Source organism: Hydractinia symbiolongicarpus, chromosome 9 (genome assembly GCF_029227915.1).
Source record: "Hydractinia symbiolongicarpus strain clone_291-10 chromosome 9, HSymV2.1, whole genome shotgun sequence".
NCBI classification, from domain to species: domain Eukaryota; kingdom Metazoa; phylum Cnidaria; class Hydrozoa; order Anthoathecata; family Hydractiniidae; genus Hydractinia; species Hydractinia symbiolongicarpus.
The window spans coordinates 19,675,670-19,698,768 of NC_079883.1; the positions used below are offsets into that span (position 1 = coordinate 19,675,670).

The window sequence follows — 23,099 nt, forward strand, 5'->3', positions numbered from 1 at the left end:
CGTTTAACCCGTGGAACAACCCACGGGAATTAGCCGACGCAATTATTTCGCGCACCTGTTATAAATTATTTCGCGCACCTTTTATGAGATTACTCTGTGGTAGCCATGGTTCCTGGAAATATACACTTATAGGCACGAAAGCAGTGTAAACTACACATTTTTTTATAGTATAGATTATCGGAAGTAGTGTTACGCCGCTTTTTTGTAAAATTCATATATTTAAGAATAACTGACGCATTTTTACGACCTGATTGAGGTTAAGAAAGAGGCCTTTCTTGCAAATAGCTTTTAAAGAACCAAATTTGACTTTTTCTTACACTTTTTGTTCAGTTAAAAACATAATAAGTTTCGGCAAAAAAAATTAAGCACATTCAGCTTTATTGTTGTCAAAAAAAATAAAAATGGTTGAAGATGAAACAAAATTTTACAAAATAATATTCAAATTCATGTTTAGAAGAAACAAAAAATCACTTATTAAATCCTTCTAAAATTTATTGTTCTCCTCCTATTATCAAAAACTTGTTTTTGTTAATTTCCCTTCAAAGGCGCGAATAATTAAAGCTTCTTCAATGAAATAGGCAACGCAATGTTAATTGTCCGCAATTTTGTTTGCCCGTGTAGTTATTTATAACTAAGAAACTGCATCGAAGGAACAATAAAAGTTAATTAACCATGAATTTTGCATAAAAAACTTTTTAAATTATACTTTTGAACTACGCAAAAACAAAATAAAAATAAAACTTTAAAATAGCGTAGCAAAAAGATCAGAGAGCTGCACGCAATTTCGTGCGTGGTTAATAATGCAAGTCGCTTTTGACGCACGAACAGACCAGACGGAATACGGCTATTATTAAGGGAGGTTTTCACGAAGCGAATTGAACGGCGAATTCGATGGCGAATTCGCTTTTTAATTTTCACGACAAAATAAATAAGGCGCCAAATTCATTGTTTACATTAGTTAACCGCGTTCTGATTGGTCAAAAACTAGCAGCGAAACCTTTAGCCGCTAAAACGTAGGAACTTTTTCTACTTTTCAGCGAAGCGAATATTTCGATGCAAAATCAAAACAAAACTGCGCATGCTCAGGTATAATTCGCCGTCGAATTCGCCGTTCAATTCGCTTCGTAAAAATCCCCCTTTAAAGAGATAATACGCCAAAATGGGCTCCGCGCGCTCAGCAAAAAATAATACGCGCTTAAATGCTAAATGGGCTCCGCTGCGCTCGCTTCGCTTAGCTCCGCAAAGAATACATACAATGTAAACACTGAGCTGTGATAATGTAAACATGGGGGCGCGATTTCGTTACGACAAGGCATGTTGAGCTTTATTTGTCAGATTTTTACTTTGTACGCGTAGCCGCTTAATTTTTGGGTTCCATACATAAATTTTTTGTTTCAAAATGAAGTTAATAAACGACTTTTTTTTACCATAAATGCTTTGGTATAAATTTTGTATGTTTAGGTGTTAAATATGACTCGTAGTGCAAAAGATTTACGGGCTATTATAAATATGTCCAAATTATCAATTCAAGATTACAGTTCTGATAGTATTTCGAGTGAAGATGATCCATCTGATCTTTCAAATTACTTATCATCTCGACCAAGTTCTGCTATGGGCGCAAGCAGTTTTGCTACAGTTACCGAATTAACTAGACCTGGTTCTTTGTGCCAAAAAAGAACATTGTTTTATACAAATTTTAATGAAAAAGATTTCAGACCGAATACAGAACCTGCTAAAAACAAGGCGTCTGATATATTCCATCACCTTCCCCATTCTGCTGGTAGAAGTACTGGTTCTTTGGATGAAAAAAAGATTTTAATTTTTCCTAGTAAATATATGCCAATCCCTCCTATATCAAATAACTTATTAAAGGAATTTGATGCAGCATCTTTAGGGAAGGATGCTGTTCAGAGGGGTAAAGATTTTGATAGGTGGTTTCAGTACTTAGATGGTACAATTGTTGGTGTCTGGTTACAAGAAAGCAACAATATGTTAAATCACCTTAATGATTTTGTCAAAACAGGAAATAATTATGTAGAACTAGTTCACTTTTTCTTAACAAATCTTCCTTTTGAAAAATACTGCAAGTTGTTAGACCTAGAATTTTCCATTATAATGGACCAGTTAAACTTTGCTTTTCAATCTGGCAATGAGAACTTAAGTAACAAAGACTTGCGTATCATTATGAATAGTGTTCTGAAAGAATATCCAAAAGCATTCAATCAACGTAAAAAAGGAATCGAGCTATTGTTGGATATTATTTCAATTTTCTGTAGTGACAAAGGTGAGCGTTACAGAAAACTCTTGCAAAACATTAAATGCTCAACACAGAATAAACAAACTGTCAAGTGGTTGTTAGCTCTTCGTGCATTTGGCTTAATTAGTTTCGTATCTGGAGTGTTAAAATTTTTTGAAAATGTGTTATCGTTACAACAAAATTTCTCAGAAGCTATTCCAATACAGAAACAGTCTGTTGATATGAATAGTTGCTGTATTGAAGCTGTGCGTAAAGATTATAGTGATGTTGTTGACTATCTAATTGCTCATCAGAATGTTGAAATTGATAAAGTGGTTGATAATAGCAATCGAAATCTAATTTTCATTGCTGCAATCGAAGGAAATATTGGCATGATGCATCATTTAAACAAGGTAAGTGTTAGAAATGTAGTAGTAACACTCTACCAAACAAGGACACTTTTATTGCTTAAGAAGAAAACAAGGACAGAATATTATTACGGTTTTATTGAATATATTTTACATGGTAATTTAGTTTCTCGATAATCATGTGTTTATTTAAATTAATATATACTGAATAAGTCTCTTTAAAAGTTAAAAGCGTTCCATTATCATTTCAGTCCTTATAATTCTTTGTAATTTTACACACCTCTTTCAGTTGTCCACAACCTTAGACATTGACAAAGCTTCAACTAATGGGAACACTCCGTTACATTTTGTGATCAGCAAAAATGACATTGAAACAGCAACCAGTTTGCTTGATATGGGCGCCAATGTAAATATGTGGAATGCTGAGGCTGATGGTGCCACCCCACTTCACATTGCAGTAATGTTAGGTATGTAATATAAAACGAAAAGTATTAATTTCATATTTTTTTAATAAATACAATAGCACTTCATATGTTTTATATATATATATCTTTTATTAAAATGAGTAACAATTTTAGTCTACAAAGTTAATCAAATCACATTTTCTGTTTTATTGTCTTTAAAATAAACATCTTCCTCTGATAGAATGCCTTTCTATCTTTGGAGACCTCTAATATGCACCTTGCATAAAAAAAATTTTTTGGAAGGGTTTTGTGCAGCGCTTTGTAATAAATGGCTCATTTTTTATATCTGTCACGTTTTGTAATAAAAGCAGCTCATTTTCTAATAGCTGCTACTTTTTGTAATAAAAACGGCTTATTTTGTAATAAAGCTACTATTTGGCCAATGACCTGTTGAAATCAAATGTTTTGGTGACTCTGTTGCTGGAACTGATATTTTAGTGAATGACCTGATGAAATGTTTTAATGATTCTGGTGCTGAAATTCACGACTCTGCTTAGTGTTTTGGTGAAATCATGTTCTGATGATTCTGATGTTCTAACTAATATTTCTGCTGCGGGAACCGATGTTTCTGGTTTCATTCATTCTAGTAAAATCAAATTTTTTGGTGATTATAGCGTTAAAACTAATGCTTTTGGTGAATGTCGTGGTGAAATCTAGTGTTGTGGTGATTCTGATGATAGCGGACGGACCACTAAAGCTGTTTCTGAAATATCAAACGTAGATTTGACATAGTTTCCACTCTCGGTGGTCAAGGTTTTCAAAGAATAGTACCGCAATATTTTAAACCTGCACATACTACAGCAGTCGGACATATTGCTAAAACCAAAGATATTGTTGTCATCATCATTCATCATTCATTCTTGGCTTAACGTCCGTTTTCCATGCTAGCATGGGTTGGACAGGGTATATTAATGACCCTCTTCCAATCTGATCTAGACTGTGTTAGATCTAAACTCAACTTCCTGTGTATCAAGTCTGTCCTTATAACCTCCTGCCAAGTCTTTCGGTCTGCCTCTGGGCTTTGCCCCAGGAACTATCAAGTCTCTACACTTTCTTACCCAATTATCCTCCTCCATTCTTTCCAAGTGCCCCAGCCAATTCAATCTTCTTATCTGGATAACATCTTTAATTCTACGGAGACTTAGCCTGCTTCTTAGCTCATCTGAACTCTTTCTGTCTCTCAGACTGGCGTTACACATCCACCTAACCATTCTCATATCATTCCTTTCTAAACGGTTAAGATCTTCCTGCTTCACTGCCCATGTCTCACTACCGTACAACATAACACTTCTTACACAGGCCTCATACAACCTACCTTTTACCTCAATTGACAGGACTTTGCTAGTCAACAAAGGAAGTAACTCTCTGAACTTTTTCCAAGCAGAACCTATCCTGCTAGTAACACTTCTTCCAACACCCCCTTCACTGCCCAACATATCACCAAAGTAACAGAAGTTCTCAACTATCTCTAACGAGCCACTGTTGTACATCATTAAAGCTGGAAATACTTCATTCTCTATAATCTCACCTTTGCAACGATTGCATACAAACTGTATGTCAGCTCTTAACCTTCCACTAATACTACTGCACTTCTTATGTACCCAATGCTTGCAAGTCTGACAAAAAATTGAGTTACTACCAACCCCTTTCCTGCAAACTCCACAAGGCCACTTTCCAACTACAAGGTCACACTTGGCTGCAATGCTACTAATCATGACTTTAGACTGTGTTTACCTTTAGCCCTTTCTCTTCTAGTCCTTTCTTCCACTTCCCAAACTTTTCAACTAATTCTTCCATCGACTCTGCTATGAGAACCAAATCATCTGCATACAATAACTGTAACTGTTGCATAGCATTAAAAGTTCATAAAAGAGATCAGCTGTTTTGTGTGTCTCAACCAGGGGAGAATGTAGACCACCACATCAAAGTATCAAACGTTCAAAAAATGTATTTAATAATCCACCTAAGAGATATTTTCCTTTAATGTTTTACACATTATAAGAAAATAACCTACTGTGACCCTAATCCTTAACCCTTACGTAGCTAGGCTTTAACACAAATAAACAAAGAAATAAACAAAGAAACTGTAGCGACAACTTTCTGCTTCTGCTTCCTTCGTTCTAACTGAGTTTTTTGTTTATACTACATGTAGCTATTCGAATTCTTTGCGAAACACTCCCATTACACCAAGTCACCTTTCTTGTTTTGGCACTCACCACACCAAGTCATCTTTCTCGTTTCAGCAATAATACGATTGATCGCTGTATCAGGCGTTCCATCGTTGTATACTTCGCCTCTCTGTAATCGATGACATTTTCATTCAACTGAAAGTTTTTGTATAATATCGTCCCCTTCCGCACCTTACTATCTGCACTCGGAAATGTGTTATTAACGATTCCCGTTTTCCATTCTACGATGGCCCCTATGGCTCACTTCTCTTCCAAATCAAAAACACTTCTCTTCTATATAATGAAGCACTTCTCTTCTGTATTTTGACACTTCTCTTCAGTATTTTGACACTTCTCTTCTGCACTTAACACATCTTTGCATGTGGCTCTTTACAACTTGAATTCTAAAATCTGGTCCGCAATTTTACATCATTGGTGCGTAGTTTTAACCTTTTGTGAGGTTTATTACACGGGACCAGTCCCCTCGCCATGTGACATATTTTTTTAACCGTCGTCAAGCAAGCATGGACATGTAGTCTGTAGTACGTGAAATTGTTAAAGAGGAGCTTGAATATCTAATGTCCTGCTCGTCCCTGACAGCAACTACGATAACACCATCAGCCACAAGGTCTTCGCTGACTTGTGTAACTAACACAAGTCATGCTAGCAGTAGCAGTAGTGGTCGAACAAGTAACGTATCAAGTAGGTTGACCCTACTAACCACCATCAATAAGAAAAAGAGTGTGAAAGGTAAAAGTAAAGCCAAAAAGGATATAACTATACAAGTGAAATGGATGAGGGATGGAGGTATAATTTTAGTTTTTTGATTTTTTTGTTTTTTACATTAGCTTAGGCTAGAGTTTTTTAACCAATCAGGTCTTCTAACAAGAATTATTTGGCCTGCCAAAAGATGGCAATTTATCTATATAGCTAGATGTAACTTATTGATAAAGAAACACTACTATACCTACTACTATTTCTACTAGGTGATGGCCAGTTTGTGCAAATTAAGATGTGTGATGGTGGGGGAAGTAGATTTATTAAGTTACTGGGAGATGGAGGTCAGACGTTTTACGACGTATTATTAAAATAAACGGAAAATTTTTTCTCAAGAAGTGGCAAGAATGTGTTCAACGAACACGCTGACGACGTTGTATTCTTGAAGATCCCACAGGGTTTCCATATCAGGAAATTGAGATGCATGCATCAAGATATGCCGTGGAAAAGATTAATTTGCTAATTAATTAATTAATTTGAAATTGATGAAGAAGCGTTGGAAGAGACCATACCGTATGAGGGAAACGTGGAGGTTGACATTGGCAAGCCTGCGAAAGAAGTTAATACATTGATTACATCACTGGCATTTGAGAAGTGTGGCATAAGAAGAAATTTGAAGATCAGGCTAAATGAAGCCTGGAATGACTACTGTGGTTACCTCTGTAATCCATGGTTGAAAAGATGCTTAAATTATGCAATTGAGTTCATTGGTGAGACCGGTTTGGACTCTGGTGGCCCAAAAAGAGAATTTTTTTCGTGTAAGTATGAGAGCTCAATTGTAAGGAATTATATATATATATATGTAAGGAAGGAAAAAGGAATATTATCCGCTGCCTCGATAACTATATCAACAACTTCTTTTCGAGATGTAGTATAAACTAATGTTTTTATACTGTTTTGGTCTTCTGTAGATGTAGGCATAAAACAGTAATCACGCTTTCCAGCAACAATTGGCCTCTTTCTTGATTTGGTAATCTTTTTCAAAATTAGCTTTTTCAAAGGTAATTCAGAAAATAGTATAGCTTCATTATTTGAACCCTCTCCAGGAACATGCCATTTTTGAAGAACATCAGTGCAAGTTTTGTCATCTCGAACTTCTTTTAAATCGAGTTCCTTATACTCTACTAGCTGGTATAAAGTTGCAGCTACATGTTTACAGCAGCCGCCTACGCCAGATTTACATTTGCATGTTGCATATAAAATCTCTCCAGTGCTTTGTTTTAAGTGTACATATACATCGTATTTGGCTCTTTTCATAGAAGCAGCTACATAGCACTTTACAATAAAAAGTGTATAATTTCCTTTCACATTGGGTTTAACACGAACTCCATTGACATAATTTTCTTTAAACAACTGGTATCCAAGAATTTTGTGCTTCAAAGCACCTCTAACACGATTGTCCAGAGCTATAGTGCCATCGATTAAATCGTCTTGCATAAACCTGTGTGACAAAGCAGGAGTCAAAGACAGATCTCTGCTCCATAGTTTAATGCTGTTATTTATAATTTCTTCTTCTTCAACAACGAGTTCTTCTCCAGAAAGCTCACGAAAGGCAGGTCTGAACCCCTTGCTAGAGTCAGAATCAACATCCATATTTAAAGCTTGAATATTTTCCTTGTTGTTGGCCATTTTTACAGTACTGTTAAACCATAATGCATTGCGAATCTTGATAATTACGGGAACAGCGAATAAATGATTCGGTCCCTCCGTTGTACCATGGCTCACCAGTGGGATAGAATTTCCACTCCATTTCGTTTTCTGCTCCATAGCGTTGCCAATTCCCCCAATTTAAATCGCGTCACGCAGATTTTAGAAGCGGCGGTAAGCTGACTTTTGTTGTTGTTTCTCATCTTTCGAGACCAACCTCGAATTGTGCCAAAATCGTCTCAATGTTTGGAGAAAAGTGTCAATTGAATAGTCGTAACTGATGTCGCTATGTACTGCACAGGATACAAAGCATGTGAATATGGCCCGATAAGCTTTTCCTATAACACGTTTTCAAAACTTCGGCTTTGATAAGATATGAAGACTACGCCAGTAGTTTTGAATTGGGGTGCAGGCTTTATCTTTCTTCTGGCAGTGGATCCATTACTTGTTCAGATAGCTGTTTTAATTTGACCTTGCATTTACCGCAGCTCCTATTAATTTCTGATACTAATTTCCGTACGCCGCTTATCCAGTACTTTGATCTGACCCTGGCCATTTTAGATCCGATACCTAAATGACCAGATGTTTCATGTTCCTGCAGTCCAACGAAGTACGAAAATTGGCAATCTTTCGGTGGCAGGATAAATTTTTGGCGATTCCAGGTAGCCATCATCAATCTTTCTGTCCTTCCACCAACCACAATAACCCCATTTTCCTTTTTCGGACAAAACGTTCAAACTTTAATCCACATCCTTTCTGCGTTTTCGATGTCTTCAAGTTTGACATTGGTCCTAAAACTTCCTATAAAGCATAAGTATGCAAAAGGTAATATTAAATGTGTATGTAATGTAAAAAAATTAGCAAAGGCGCTATTCTCGTGGTAATCCCTTAGCTACAGGTTTCCGTTTTTTGAACATTTGACTTCGTGGTTATCATATGTTCGGTTTTTTCTTAATAACCCAATAAAATTGGTAATATTGGTTGTTTAGTTGTAGACACTAGCTAAATTAATTGGTTTATAGTTAAGAGCGACCCTGCTCTGCGACTCGTATTTCCAACCAAACCATTCTTGACTTTCACAAAGTATAAAAATATACAGGAATATTTAATCAGAACAAAGATGAGATCTGCTGACCACTGCCTTTTATTATAATTTTTAAACAATTTTTACGTTTATTCGATTTGTATAACATTCAGTTTTTAATATCATAATATAATTGTTACAACCAAAACAGTTTTTTTTTATATTTAGCAAAATACTGCATGCTAACGTTTTGCCGTTTTAATTGCTAATCTGATATTCATTTATATACCATAGCCTGTGGAATGGGTTATAAAATTAATTTACAACCTAATTAATACACATAAAACCAAGTAACTATATGACGAAAAAATCAATACCAAACTCACATACGCGTGAAAATGAAAATTATACGTGCATGTGTATATATAATATATGATAAATGTGGAAGCAGAGATAACTGGGTGTAGAACTTAACTGTAACAACCTTGGTTCTGCCTTACTTTGAAACGATACGAAGAAAAAATCTCGTTTCTATAACAACATATTAAAACCTTTTATCTGCACTCACATTCAGTTTGACTAAAAAACTCTCATTTCTATGACAACTATACTCATCAAGTTGAAATGAATCAATAAAAAATTACACAGTTACGACCCATAGATGGATTCCTGAAAATACAACTGAACCATATGGCTAGAATTTAACTTTTCATACAAAGCTAATATAGATTAGAAATAAATATTCGTAGCACTGAAAACGAGGTAGGATGTAATGATGAAATAGTGATAAGAACGACTTATACCATAGTCATAAGAAAAAGAGATTGTTTTTATTGTTTATGTTTTTTTAGCAGAATATACCTCGTACCCAGTGCTTTGACTGCACGCTTGTGTTGAAAAATGACGCATTTAAGTGGTTAGTTACTGTAAACATAGGATTAACAAACATTTAAACAGAATTATTTTTAACATGCCTGGCGAAAATTGCTCTTTATACAGTTGCACAGTTTCACAAAGGGCTAAGTATAAGGGTATATATATTTTTAAAGTTCCTGCTGGTGAGAATCAATTTGACAAGTCGTGGAGAGAAAAGTTAGTTGCTGTTGTGATGAGAAATAGGGAAGTTGATCATGCTCTAAGGGATAGAATTCAAAGAAAGAAAATATATATTTGTGAAAAGCATTTCAGCGAAGATCAAATGAAGCGTAATCACTCTAGCAGAACCACACTTGTTCCCGGTGCTATCCCTACAATAAACCTTCCTATCAAAAGTTTTTCTTCATCCTCCACATCTTCTAAGCCTCGTCAATCAACAATCTATTTTGCAGAAAAAAATTGAACCAGTGGAAAATGTACTTACTGATCGGTACAAGTCATTTACAGATTTTGTTTCTAAAACTCAGTTATTAAAATTAGTCGGTTGGAGTTTTGCCTCTACAAGTGATTGTGCTTCTTTTGCCTGTCATGATGCTATCCACTCAGTTTCAAAATATGAGATATAATGTTGATAATACAGTGGAATCCCGTTAAAGCGGACACCATTGGGACCAAAAAACTGTCCGCTTTAACGGGATGTCTGCTTTATAGAGAGTTTGTGTCAAATTTTATTTTAGATGGGGTTTTGACCGAAAAAGGTGATTTATGCTTTACTGGGCTTAAAGTAAGAAGTTAAGAGGCTAGGATTTGAGGGTATATAAGCTATATTCAGAAACATTAATCAAACTTTTACAAGAAAAAGTCTTTGATAGAGGCTTGCTTCTTGCATTTAATTTGTAGATCCTCAATCTTTTTTGTAACTGCCGTCAGCATTTTTTGACTTTCTTCATCGAAGACGGTACAACGGCGCATTTTGTCCAACGTTGTGATGATTTCTTTGCAGCTCATCTGCTCTTCTTGTTCTGGCTCATAGTCGTCATTATCCTCGTCATCTTGGTCGTCGTCAGAAATTTCCTGAATCTGATCATCTGGCTTTTCTCGATTGCAGATTGCATCAATACTATCATCTCTGACCTTCTGTCGCCAATCGATTTCTAATTCGTTAATCATGGGTTCTGATGCTGGAACGTTTGCGTCGAAGTTGACATATTCTGCTGCGGATAAGTCTGTGGTAAATTCCTTTACAATTGCCTCAAACTCCAAATCATCATCTCCGTCATTTTCTTCTATCTCCTCGCTATCTCTTTTGATGCCACATTTCTGAAAACAATTTTTGATTGTCGAGCTGGATACTTCCTTCCACGCATCTTGTATCCAGCGAATAGCAACAAGCACGTTGATAACCTTGACAATTTCGGAGTCAAAAGAAAGCCTAAGTTTGAAAAGAAAAGGGACATTTTATTTCACCTGCCAAACTTTAAGCACCAATTTCCATGACTTCTCCAGACTGAATCATAAAAACCCTTCAAAATCACCGGTTGGAAAATAAAGAATTAAAGAAAGAGTTAAAGAAAATGCAAGATGAAATTTCCACTTGTGCAGTTCCAGTCCAAAAAAGTTTTGGTGATGATTTCATAAAAATTATGTCAACAACTAATCGCAAGATACTACCATTTATGAAATTTTTTTGGGAAGAGCAGCAGAAATATTTATCATCATTGAAAACTGGTGTTCGCTATCATCCTATGATCATTCGTTACTGCTTGGGTTTAGCTGAAAAATCCCTGGCCTTTTATGATGAGACTCGTTTTGACGATAAAAAAGACAGTGGTTTCTTAGTTCTCCCTAGTAGACGTCGTTTAAGGGACTATAAGAACTATATTCGTCCAAAACAAGACTTTAACAAAGACTTTATCCAGGAATTGTGTAATATGGTCTCCAAATTCCAACCACATGAGAAATGTGCAATACTATTAACGGATGAAATGAAAATTCAAGAAAGTCTTGTGTGGGATAAGCATAATGGTGATCTTATCGGTTTTGTTGACCTTGGTGATATTGATCTAAATTACATTGCGTTGAAAAATGTTGATGAAATTGCATATCATGTTTTTCTCGTGAGCAGCATTGTAAATCCTTTAAAATTTTCGTTTGTAAATTTTGCTACTACCAATGTCACATCAATTCCATTGTTTCCTCTCTTTTGGAAAGCAGTTGGCATACGAGAGGAAAAATGTGACATAAAAGTTGTTGGTGTCACAAGTGATGGAGCATCTCCAAACCGACGAATGTACCATATGCACCTAAACATAACCCGTGTAGCTGACATTAATGCAGAAGTGGACGTAACATACCGCACTTTGAATGTTATGGCGGATGAAGAACGGTACATCTACTTCATCTCAGATCCACCACACTTAATTAAAACAGCCCGGAATTGGCTGAGTAATTTTCTTGCAGGATGATGTACCGGAAGTATGTGGAATGATGGAAGTTATATCACCTGGAACCATATTTCAAAGTTATTCCTTGATGACTTAGACTGTGGATTACATCTTGTTCCCAAAATAACAAATGACCACATCAAGCTCACACCATATTCAGTCATGAATGTACGTCTGGCAGCACAAGTGTTAAGCAAATCTGTTTTAACGCTCTTCAATTGTATGGACCACCAGAAGCTAATGCAACTGCCAAATATTGTAATATGTTCGACCAATTTTTTGACTGTCTCAACGTCAAGAATGTTAAAGAAGCAGCAATTAAACGTAAATCATTTCTTAAACCGTACACGTCTGTTGATGATGAAAGATTCTTATGGTTGACCGAAACAATTCTAGGATATTTTAAAACATGGAAGAATTCAATTGCTGATAGGCCTGGTAATTTCACAGATAATGCTAGAGCAAATATGTTTATCTCGTGGCAAACCTACCAAGGAATCAAAATCACTGTCCATTCTACTGTTGAATTAATCCAGTATTTAGTTAATAATGGAGTTTCATATGTACTGACAGAAAGATTTTGTCAAGATCCCCGTGAAAACTACTTTGGTCGTCAAGGTGCAATTGGTCATGGGAAAGATAACCCGTGATTTTGGTTATAATGACAACACAATTAGAACACAAAAGATTTTCCGACCCATAGCTGGTACCTGTCATGAAATTGATGTCGAAACTGTGCCATGCCGTAAGAGCAATTAAACACACTTGGAAGAAAGAAGATACTAAAAACGGTTATTTTTATAGCCACACATTTATAAAACACATTAAATTGGCTTAATAAGCAAGAACAAGCACTGTTTTCCAAATGATGATAGGTAATATCAATTTAAAGCTTTTATCTCCTTAACACAAACATTAATAAAAAATATTTGGAAATACCTTAAAACCTATTATACACTACATGGACCTTTTTGTGGACTGCTATAATTATTTATTATACCATGTGCCAAAATAATATTGTTTTAAAATTTGTTGCTATAAAAATAGCAGTTGTAACAGGTTTATAGTCACTGTTCTGGACTGTTAGTGTCAATGTCGATCTCTGAAAGATTGCTTGAAGATTTCTTGATTTCAGTGCGTAGAGATCGAGCTTTTTTCTGTTTTGATGCAATTTTGTGCAATTTTGTGCAGCTTACATTTATCTTTCACGAACACGAACATAAAGCATGATGAGATGCTCAAGTAAGTTCATGGCTAATTCTTTTGTGACTTTTTTAGTTGAGTGTGATGTTATTTTGTTGTAATTACAAAGCACAACAGGCTTCTCAAGCAGGTCTGAAACAATTTTCTTACTATCAATTGTATGGTGAAAATTAGCAGTTGCAGCACGAACTTCAAGTTCTGCACAACAAAAAATTCTGAAAACATCATCGGTTACTGACCATAACCCTTCTCTGTCCTTGATATTTACTAAATCAGACTTTTTATCATCTTCCACAAGACACGACTTTCCAGCTAATAAGATGTCTAAACTTTGAACTCCAAGCATACTTCTTGATTTTTTTGATCTCCCAATGGCACGATATAGGGTACTAAATACATAACCACTTAGATATTGAATTATGTTTTTTTCTTTGGGTGAAAAATTCACATGGGAAGAAAATTCTACAGTGTTTTCTTTTACAGTTGAATTAGTGAGATGAGCAAGTACGTGATTAGCCACCTCAAAACCAAGGAGAATAGAGCTTCGATTTGATAAATGTCTGAAAACAATATTTTCAGACACAGATTTGTAGAAGGTCGGATAAAACTTTTCAGCATCGTCTTTAAAACTACCAATCACATCTCTGACAAAACTATAGGAAAAGTTTGTATCGTCGTTTGTAATAACATAATTGACAAATTCATTGTTGGTCTTCTCACTATAGCATTCATCTATAGAAAGTTTACTTGCACTTAATTGGGTGTACTTCTCAAAGTATAACGGGTGGAGCTTGGTTTCAGCAGTAGTAAGGGGGTGTTTACATGGGAAATCTCATCCCGGGATGAAACTCGTCCTGGGATAAGTTTCATCCCTGTCTCTGGCCAAAGTCTTTATACTGTTTACATGTTTTAGGCGAGATGAAATCTCATCCCGGGGCGAGTTTCAAAATACAAAAAATACTTCATCCTGGGATGAAACTACGTTTATTTCTTAACTTTTGCGCAATGGTTTTAAATAATTTCATCCCGGGATAAAATTTCATCCCGTCTACATGTAAACGTATTCTAAGGCTGTCGTCATTTAACTGGTTCTGTGGCTGACGATGTTTCGCATTTCGGTGTCTTGTGAGTCCCTGTTGTGTTTTGCATGTATCACAGGAAAAACTGCTTTCAGAAGGGTCGTCAACTATTTCTTCAGTTAAATCACGATTTTTCGCTAATAAATCTTCATCAATAACAGCCAAGATTGCATCAAAATCATCTTCACCAAAGTAATCCTCCTCAAGGGCAGCCATTATTGATAATTCCGTGCAGTCTTAAACCGGCCACCCCGATTTAAGAAACATCTGCTTGTGAACAATAGGAACGCATTATGGACGGCCCGGAATTACCAGACCATCTCTTTTTCTTATGACTATGCTTATACTATCTCAAACAACACAGAAACCCTGTGCAATAAGTGATATGCATACCATCTGGATTCGAGAAAGCATACACGAATGATAGAAACCTGGGCACTATCTTGCCTTGAAACAATTTGAAGATAAAATTGCGTTGCTAAATCTATGCTCACATTCAATTTAGACATCGGTTTCTATAGCAACTAAGACTGACTAATAAAAATTAAAAAATAAATGAAAACGACCCTACAAACAGCCCTACCGAAGCAATATATAAGGCTGATAATGGGTATAAAAAACGACCTCTTACAACAGAAACAAGAACGTAACAACACTATTCAAAATAACGTTTTTTTATTTAATCAAATAAATATTTCATCATGCAGACTAACGATCTCTTCAGTTCAAGCGAATTTGACGCTAGTAACGGAAACAGTGAGTAACATTTACCTACTTTACAACATTTGGTACTCCTAGTTAATAGAGAATGCTTGATAAAGCATGGCCCGCTATCACGAGGAATTATTAAATAGTCTAAACTCGGACGGGGCTGAAAATTCTGATGACGGTAGTAATCAACTGACGATCTCGCAATTTAGCGAATATCTACAACTAAACAACCAATATCACCAATGTTTATTGGATTATTAACAAAAAGCCGAACGTATGATAACCACGAAGTCAAATGTTCAAAAAACGAAAACATGTAAGGGATTACCAGGAGAATAGCGCCTTTGCTATTTTTTTTACATTACATACACAAATTTTTGAACTTGCTGATATTTATTCTTGAACAAATGCTCTCCTCAATATTTCCTTCCACTATAAAATCACAAATGTTTGGGATTTCTTTTCGGTAATTCTTCAATATTTAATTGGCTCACGATTATGTGATCTTAGACTGCTGATTTTAAGAACGTAGGACCATTTTACCATACGCTTATACAACCAAGCTTGTTGGCATTTTACCCTCTCGTTATCCAGTCGGCAATGTTGCTATTTCCATTGACCCAAACTATTCAGAGGGTGCTCTGTTGTATTTCCCCAGTCCTATTTGCTGCAAAGGTATTAAAGCCGTAACTTCCCTTAGCGATCATGGCTTTAACAATTTTACTGTTAACGATGTTCATATGTGCCATCCAGAAGTTTCCAATGAGCAAAGCTGAGTGCGCCATATAGTTCCCCTAATCCATTGGAAAATATTACAAATGTTGGATTTCCAATAGCGTTATCAGGTTTAATGCACTGTTCGAATCGCAATTCATCCAAAAGAGGAATCTCATGAAAAAATGACTCCCACTCTTTAATGTTGATATGAACAGAATTGTCCCATCCTAGTTTCTTATCTAGCTTGCGTATCAGTATTTTAGCCCGTACCGTAAAGGGTGATAAATGAAATTAACGTATGAAAGTATATGTCGTTTTGTTATATGGATAGGGAAACCCTTGACCATGGTTTTCGTGTAAAACTGAAACATATCTTTTTCAGGTTCTTTGACGATCTCCAAAGTTCATTGCGGTAATTGCGTTAGTCATCAGGATCCTTTTTTCGTTCCAATACACCTTTTTCAAAAGTTCGGGTTTTAAGCGGATTGAATCGGTTCTATCATGCCCACGAAAATTTCAAGTAAAACGGTCTGTACGCAAAGTGTTACAAAGGAAGTCTCAAGCTTTTTAGTGCCAGGTGCTTTCAATTTTTGTGCTATAATTGTCTTAGTTGCAAAGAGAAGTTACTTGAGCCCAGTAACAATGCAAGACTTAGTAAACACTTCCTTCCTTCATAAAAAGCCCACCGAATGCGATCCCCATCCTACTGAAAATCTAAAGAAAACATCGCATTTTTTTAAAATCCCGTTTGCAGAGAAAACCTTTAAAAAATACAAGAATACACGGTGATACTGATAAGTGCCTACAAATAAGCAAAGATGCTAATGTTAACAATCTTGATGATAACAATAATGTGGTAAACAGTATTAGCACCTTTGTTCATTTAACAATGATAATAGCAAGTTTTAAAGCTAGCTCTCATTATTATGTTTTTTAAAAGGTGTTTAAATGTAGAGAGAGAAAACAGTGAACTTAAAAATAACAACATAAAGCTTGACTAAACGAAGTTACAAAACAGAACCGACAAATACCACAGAGAAGTGATCCATATGGGGCCATCGTAGAGAGCACGACAACAACAGCTTTCTGTTTTCATGAGAAAATAGTAAAGAATGTTTATTCCAGTGAAATGAGCAATTACAATGTTTCAAATCCAGTGTGATAAAAACGTCATAAAGCCCATGGCTATATGAGATAAACCTTGACAGTAGCTCTGAAATCGTCTACACACGTGATGGAGCCTGATTGGTCTATTATTAGAGATCTATGTTTTTCCACGAAAGAATGTATTTAGCATTTAAATGTAAACAAACATGGCGGTGGAGTGACAAAAGATCGAAGTATGCTCCCTATGATTATGTCGTGATAGGCAGATATTAAGGGCTATCTATATCTATCAAGCGCATAATTCGGCTCTTTCTTTTAACAACATTATCTGTTAGTATTTGACTATTCTTCAGATAGCTAACTTTTAGTGCCACTTAATGGACCACAAGCCAGGCTAAAGGGAGTTGGTCTGCTAGATAGGTAACATAACTCTGCTAGCTAGCTGACATAACTCTGATACTAGCTAGCTAGCTTATTAAAAGGTACTGCATGCTAAGCAAATGTTTATTCATGCAGTAGGAAATTGTTTTTAGTCAGCCAAGTGGAAGTCACAGCTTTTTACTGAATAGTATATAACTAAATACTATGATGTCACACTTGAGATGGGGAAAGAGCTTATGGTGATAGCTTTTCTGGGGTTCTCTTCCACAAAAAATATAAATTGGTGTTTCCTTTTGACGTTCAACGGATAGGCTATCCTATTCTTTTTTTCGTGTAATAAGATGCAGTTAAAAAACTTATATATAAAAAGCTGTGATTTAACCATATTTCATCCAACTTTAAGAGCATAAGCTTGCAAGTTTCAAGTATTTTAGTCGCAAATGTTAATTATTTTGGAAATTCTGAAGCAATCTCGAAAAAGTTTATTCCGGCAAATAATTTCATATGTTTTTGTAGTTTTTTATGTAAGAACCAAAAATTGTGGCAATAAAACAATTTGCTTGAAAAAAAATTAATAGCAAATGTTCAGCACAACATAAAATATATATTGTATCTTTTTAGAAAGCTAGATTTAAACAGAAAATTAAAAGCACAAATAATTATTTTATAAAATGAGAATATTTTTCATCGTAATCTCTGTATAATAATACGCCAGTTCCGTGTGTCTGTCTGTCACTTTTGCAAAGTCGATTATATTCTTCACAATTTACTTTGATAAAGTCTATAAAACATCAGTTATAAATTTGTTCTGTATTTTACCAAATTTTGAGGTTAACACAATATTGACGTCAAAGAAAAGTATATTGACAATGCACTTTTAAAACTTTGAGGCCAAGTCACTTGGAAACGAGATGGTGACGTCAATGATTTTTCACCGCTTGGGTAACTAAGGACCTCCTGAGACCAATTTGGGTAAGTTTCCCAAACCTGGGTCCCCGAATCCGTTTCGGAATGGACGGGTTGATGACGTCATCAAAAACCTTCAAACCCCAATATCTCTTCAACCGTCTGTCAAAAGTATATGATCCTATACATTTTCTTGATCAGCGTTTTAAGATCTATACGATGAAGGCATTAAATATATACAAGAAGCCCTGCGGCTTAAAGATTTCCGCCATTAGCACTAATCTGGACTTTGAAGAGGACTGTAAGTAATATGGGGGGGAAAAATCATTAAATATTCTAAAATTTTAAAATTCAATTTTTGATTACTATTGTAACTGTAAATCATAGCTAACTTAACTTACATAAACTTCATTTCTCTATAAGAACAATTTTAAAAGAAAAATAATAAACCTAAAAATTGATAAACAATAAAAACAAAATAGAACAACTCTATTTTTTCTTTTTCCCTGAAAAGCAGCTTGAAAAATATCTTTAAAGGTGGCAGCAAATTATTTTTTACATAATCAGTTAAAGGTAACTTTTCTTTTATAACACACTTGTCACGATTTTATAGCTATAATACATTATCTTTCACCAAAAATATCCAGCCTTAACAATTCCTCTTTAAATTAAAATTCATGAATAATTAATTAGTTCTGCTGAATATAGCTTTAGTCTACGTGCTTGCAAAATTGTTCAGAAGGAAATGATGGCGCATTATAAGACGATCTTCATTATGCTTCACTGCACGAGCTCTAGCTTTCGATAGCATCTAAACCTTAAAATAAAGTATTGTTCATTGGATAATAAAACAATTTGTTGCAATGTTAGGATTCTTATTGGCTTAAAACTCATTTTAGCCTCGTTCCCAGAAAAACATCTGTCAAAACGAGGATTTAGGATTTAGCCTGGATAAGTTCGGGCGTCCAGCCTAGCTGCGCTGCTCTATCTATCTCCCCCTCTCCTCAGGCGATATTAAAGATTCCGCCTTTGCTGGCGGAAATCAAAAATTCTGAAAAATAATTTTTGTGTGTTTTTACGGGTCGGTGCTGACGTCAGCAAAAATTTTATTCCCCTATATCTCATTAATCAAATAATATTTCACATCTCAAATTTGATTTCCTTAGGACTTGTGTTTGCAATTGAGAGTCCTAAATATAGATTTTTGTGAAATATATTTTGCGATTAGATTTTATGCATAATGCGGAATTTATGAAAAATTTTGCATTTTGTTTATTTTCTTTATGGCATCTTACGACTTAGTTGTACATCTTAGATAGTCATATAGTAAGTTATTGTACTTTAGCAAAATTTTTCGCATTTTGCTGTATAACTTCTTTTTTTTTAAAAAAAAAAATGAATTTTAAAAGTAACAGTTGAATCCAAGAGAATTTTATAATCTTTTGTTTCAAAATAAATAAAAAAATTAACGACTTTGTAAATTAGACTCAAACTATTCCTAAATTTTGTAGTTTTATTTTAGGTGAAATAAAAATGGTTGAGTTACTTCTTCAATTCGGTGCTGACAAAACAGTGTGTATGGGAGTACCAGCAGACATTACACCTCTTCTACTGGCTGAACAGCTGAATCATGCTGACATTGCAGAACTATTAAAGAGATAGAAGAAAAACCAGTGACATGCTGATAAAAATACGACACACTATCATTGATTTTCTTTCCGGTGTGGGCCGATTAAAAAACCTAATTTATTTTTTAGATCGCAATATGTTATGAAGTTTAGAACTTTATATTCACTATTTAAATCCTGATCTCCGTACAGAAGTGTGTTTTGCCTATCCCTTGCTAGTACGACAGATGGTGGTTTTGGTAAGGGCACATGATTACTCCTTCTGGAATTTCTTTCTGGTCATAATGACCATATTTTAACAGCTTTGAATTCAAGACGAATTATTTTTTAGGCTCAACTTTTTTAACAACCAATAAGAATTCAAAACTGCAGCCACTGAGCAACAATAACACCGACGCCAACAAATAACTGTTAACTCTTATTTTTAGCTGTACGTCTTGTAATATATTGTTATATATATAAAAAAAGATTTTAAAAGAGAATGAACACATCTACTTTGCATGTTATAGATAAACAGACAGTTTTCGTATTATTGTAGGAAACGTTAAGCCCGTGAAAAATCCATGTACTTTTGACGAACGGTTACAGAGATATTGGGGTTTTCAAAGGTTTTTTGATGATGTTATCAACCCATCCATTCCGAAACAGATTCGTAAACCCAGGTTTAGAAACATTACCCAATTTGGTTTCAGGTTGATCTTAGTTACCAGAAGGGTGAAAAATAACTGACGTCACCATCCCGTTTCCAAGTTATTTCGACCTCAAAGTTATAACTGCATTACAATGGCTTCATTCTGTTCACAAGAGTTGTGCGCGGCTTAATTTCGGAATCACGGCACAACCCCCAAAAACAAGGAAACATACTAAGAACCTGATTAAACCTGAGTTTGGCAAGAAAGTTCGGGTAGTGGAATTTAAACGCTGCAAGATTCTAACTACGCATCAATGTTTTCCGTATCTTACGTAGTAAAGGTAGTACCTACCATTTGACACTTTTAGCCATGTTGGGAACGAAGATAAATAAAAGACAAATCTGTATTTTGCAGTCTTCGTAAGAAAATCATATGAGTGATGAAAATTGTAGTCATAAAAATATATTTAAAAAATGCTCGCGTTAATAAGAGCACCCATACACATCAGAAAACCAACTATACTTCAACATATTTGCATACTCATGGGCGAAACTAACATAGCTTTTTTACAAGAGGTTGTGGTATTGCTCAAAATGGAGCCTTCCATCGTTAAGCACTAAAAAATATTACGGTAATTAGTGATGAAAGCGTTGTTAGGAATGCTGTTAATGATCTGGAAATACAATTCACGATATTACAAGTACCACTAAATGCTCGATCATGTTTTCAACGTTCTGAAAATATACGTTACATTAAAATGCTCAATCATTGGCAAATTATACCGAGCATTCTAAGGGGGGCTATTACAGAGCAAGCTGACAAAATTTTATGTGGTAGGTCCTGTCGCGCACACTGGGCTGACTTTACTATTTTTTTGTATAATAAAGTTATTTCAGTTGGAGAAATCACATGTTTTCTGTACATTATTAACAAAAATTTTAAAAAACAAATATTTATTAAAAAATTTATCTCGTTTCATAACCCTTGTGATGAAAATAATGCTCTCAACAACAACTCTTCCTGCACAAAAGTTTCTGTTGTGAAATGTGTGCTTTCAGAATTTTCTAACAACAACAAAAAAATACTAGTAACTTAACTGGCACGAAACCTAATATGAGAAAACCTAAGAAGTTGAACGAAGTTAAACGAAGTGACGGTGTTATATATACTGTTTAAATGTTTAATTTATAGATTCTCTGCTTTGTTATCGACTTTCTTGCTTAGCAAAATTCATTTAAAGAAAAACAAATGAATTATTTAAGATCGCATCTCATAAAATTTTCACAGCTACTTGCAAATTTATTTATTTTATTTATTTATTTATTTAAAGTTGGATCCAGTATAGTTACACGGTACTAATTTACACCAACTATCAAATTGAAACATGTAAATACTAAGTGATAAAAATACAAATAAAATACTAAAATAAATCGTCGATTGATCCCCGAATGAGCAGCACAGAGTTTATATATATTACAACGTGCCTGATAACATTTGAATTCTTTTAGATCTGTCACATTTTTGACACACGCAGGTAGGTAATTCCAGGCTAGGCTAGCGCGAAATTAAAAAGAATTCTGCCAGATACTGCTTTTAGGTGGAATGACAAGTACAGTACCACGCCTGAAACTGTAAGTAGTCTCCTTCTTTTGAAAAATATGCCACATTAGTTCAGGGTTCAATCCATGAAGACACTTATAAACTTCAGTTACAAGGTTTTTCAGATTTCTATCATGGATAGACATCATACTAGATATTTGCAATATTTCTGTATAGGTTTTCTGCGAAACAATAATAGCAATAATACATTCTGTTAGCTAATTAATGAGTTCTTCTTTTTCCTGTTTTGTTTTTTTTCCCTTTTTTTGTATTCGCAAAATATTACTTACAACATTTGATTTCTATCTGCTGGAAAATGCATTGTCCCCTCTTTCCTCATCAATGTTATTGTATTAGATCGTAAGCGTTGTTGCAAAACATCATCATGTATATCATTCGGTGTTTCGTTTATTTTGGTAGTTATAGATCGGTCATTCCCAACTGCTGATGACATTTTGATACTAGAATCTGATGTCAATACGAAATTGTCTTTGGTGAACGCATTGGAGATGTTACAATTATTCCTGTTTAAAGAAACAAGAGAGTTATTGCGATTTATTTTAGGTGTAATAAGGCTGTTTGACAACGTGGATATAGCACTAGAAATGGCACTGGTATCGATGCACCTTGGTGTGGGTTCATTTGTAAAGTTGTTTTTGTTCGCATGGCCGTTCTTTTGTGTTGCATTGTTATTGCATTTATAATTATGCTCATTGTTAATTTTACGTTCAGTTTTACGCGAGTTGTTGTCGTCATAATGTTCTTTTAGATTTTTGTAGCCAGCTCGTGATACAACAGTTCGCCTAACTTTCCAATCAGGTTCGCTAATTTGTGCCAAATGTTTTGTCTGAAAGCGCGGTAAATTAGTAGCTAAATCCGTCTTCAGCGAACAAGACGACTCGGACTCAGCAATAGTACTAAGCTTTCTAACCTCTTTATGATGGTTTGTGTTTTCTTTCGTTGTGCTTTTTGAATTTTTTGCGCAACTATTAGTGCTAAAATTAGGACGTCTGGGGCGAGAATTAAACGATTCTTTAAGGCAACTGATTTCAAACTTGGGCATGACAACCATCATTTGATTGACCGATGTGATACAACCATCTTCATTGCAATCATTATCAACTAAAACACT

At 35.0% G+C, this 23,099-nt stretch overlaps 2 protein-coding genes across 3 annotated transcripts in view; one reads left to right on the top strand and one right to left on the bottom strand.

Annotated features, from left to right (window-relative positions):
• The window catches only part of LOC130656529 (40S ribosomal protein S20-like), a 75,384-nt gene that overhangs the window by 11,811 nt on the left and 40,474 nt on the right, over positions 1-23,099 (bottom strand). The gene's annotated exons all lie outside the window — the stretch shown is intronic.
• Positions 1,449-20,218, top strand: LOC130656528 (uncharacterized). 2 transcript variants are annotated; one of them, XR_008984945.1, is made up of 4 exons: positions 1,449-2,649; positions 2,894-3,071; positions 19,631-19,975; positions 20,068-20,218. XR_008984945.1 is itself a non-coding variant. In XM_057459404.1 (3 exons), exons 1-3 carry the CDS (start codon positions 1,471-1,473, stop codon positions 19,768-19,770), a joined length of 1,497 nt encoding a protein of 498 aa, XP_057315387.1. In that variant the 5' UTR covers positions 1,449-1,470; the 3' UTR covers positions 19,771-20,218. The 2 variants fall into 2 exon arrangements, 1 of the variants encoding a protein (XP_057315387.1); XM_057459404.1 differs by having other exon boundaries at positions 19,631-20,218.

Excerpts from the sequence above, each read along its gene's own strand:
- LOC130656528 (XM_057459404.1), top strand. The coding sequence starts at position 1,471 with ATGACTCGTAGTGCAAAAGATTTACGGGCTATTATAAATATGTCCAAA. Across the intron at positions 2,650-2,893 it reads TGATGCATCATTTAAACAAG|TTGTCCACAACCTTAGACAT; the intron begins GTAAGTGTTAGA and ends CACCTCTTTCAG. Across the intron at positions 3,072-19,630 it reads TCACATTGCAGTAATGTTAG|GTGAAATAAAAATGGTTGAG; the intron begins GTATGTAATATA and ends GTTTTATTTTAG.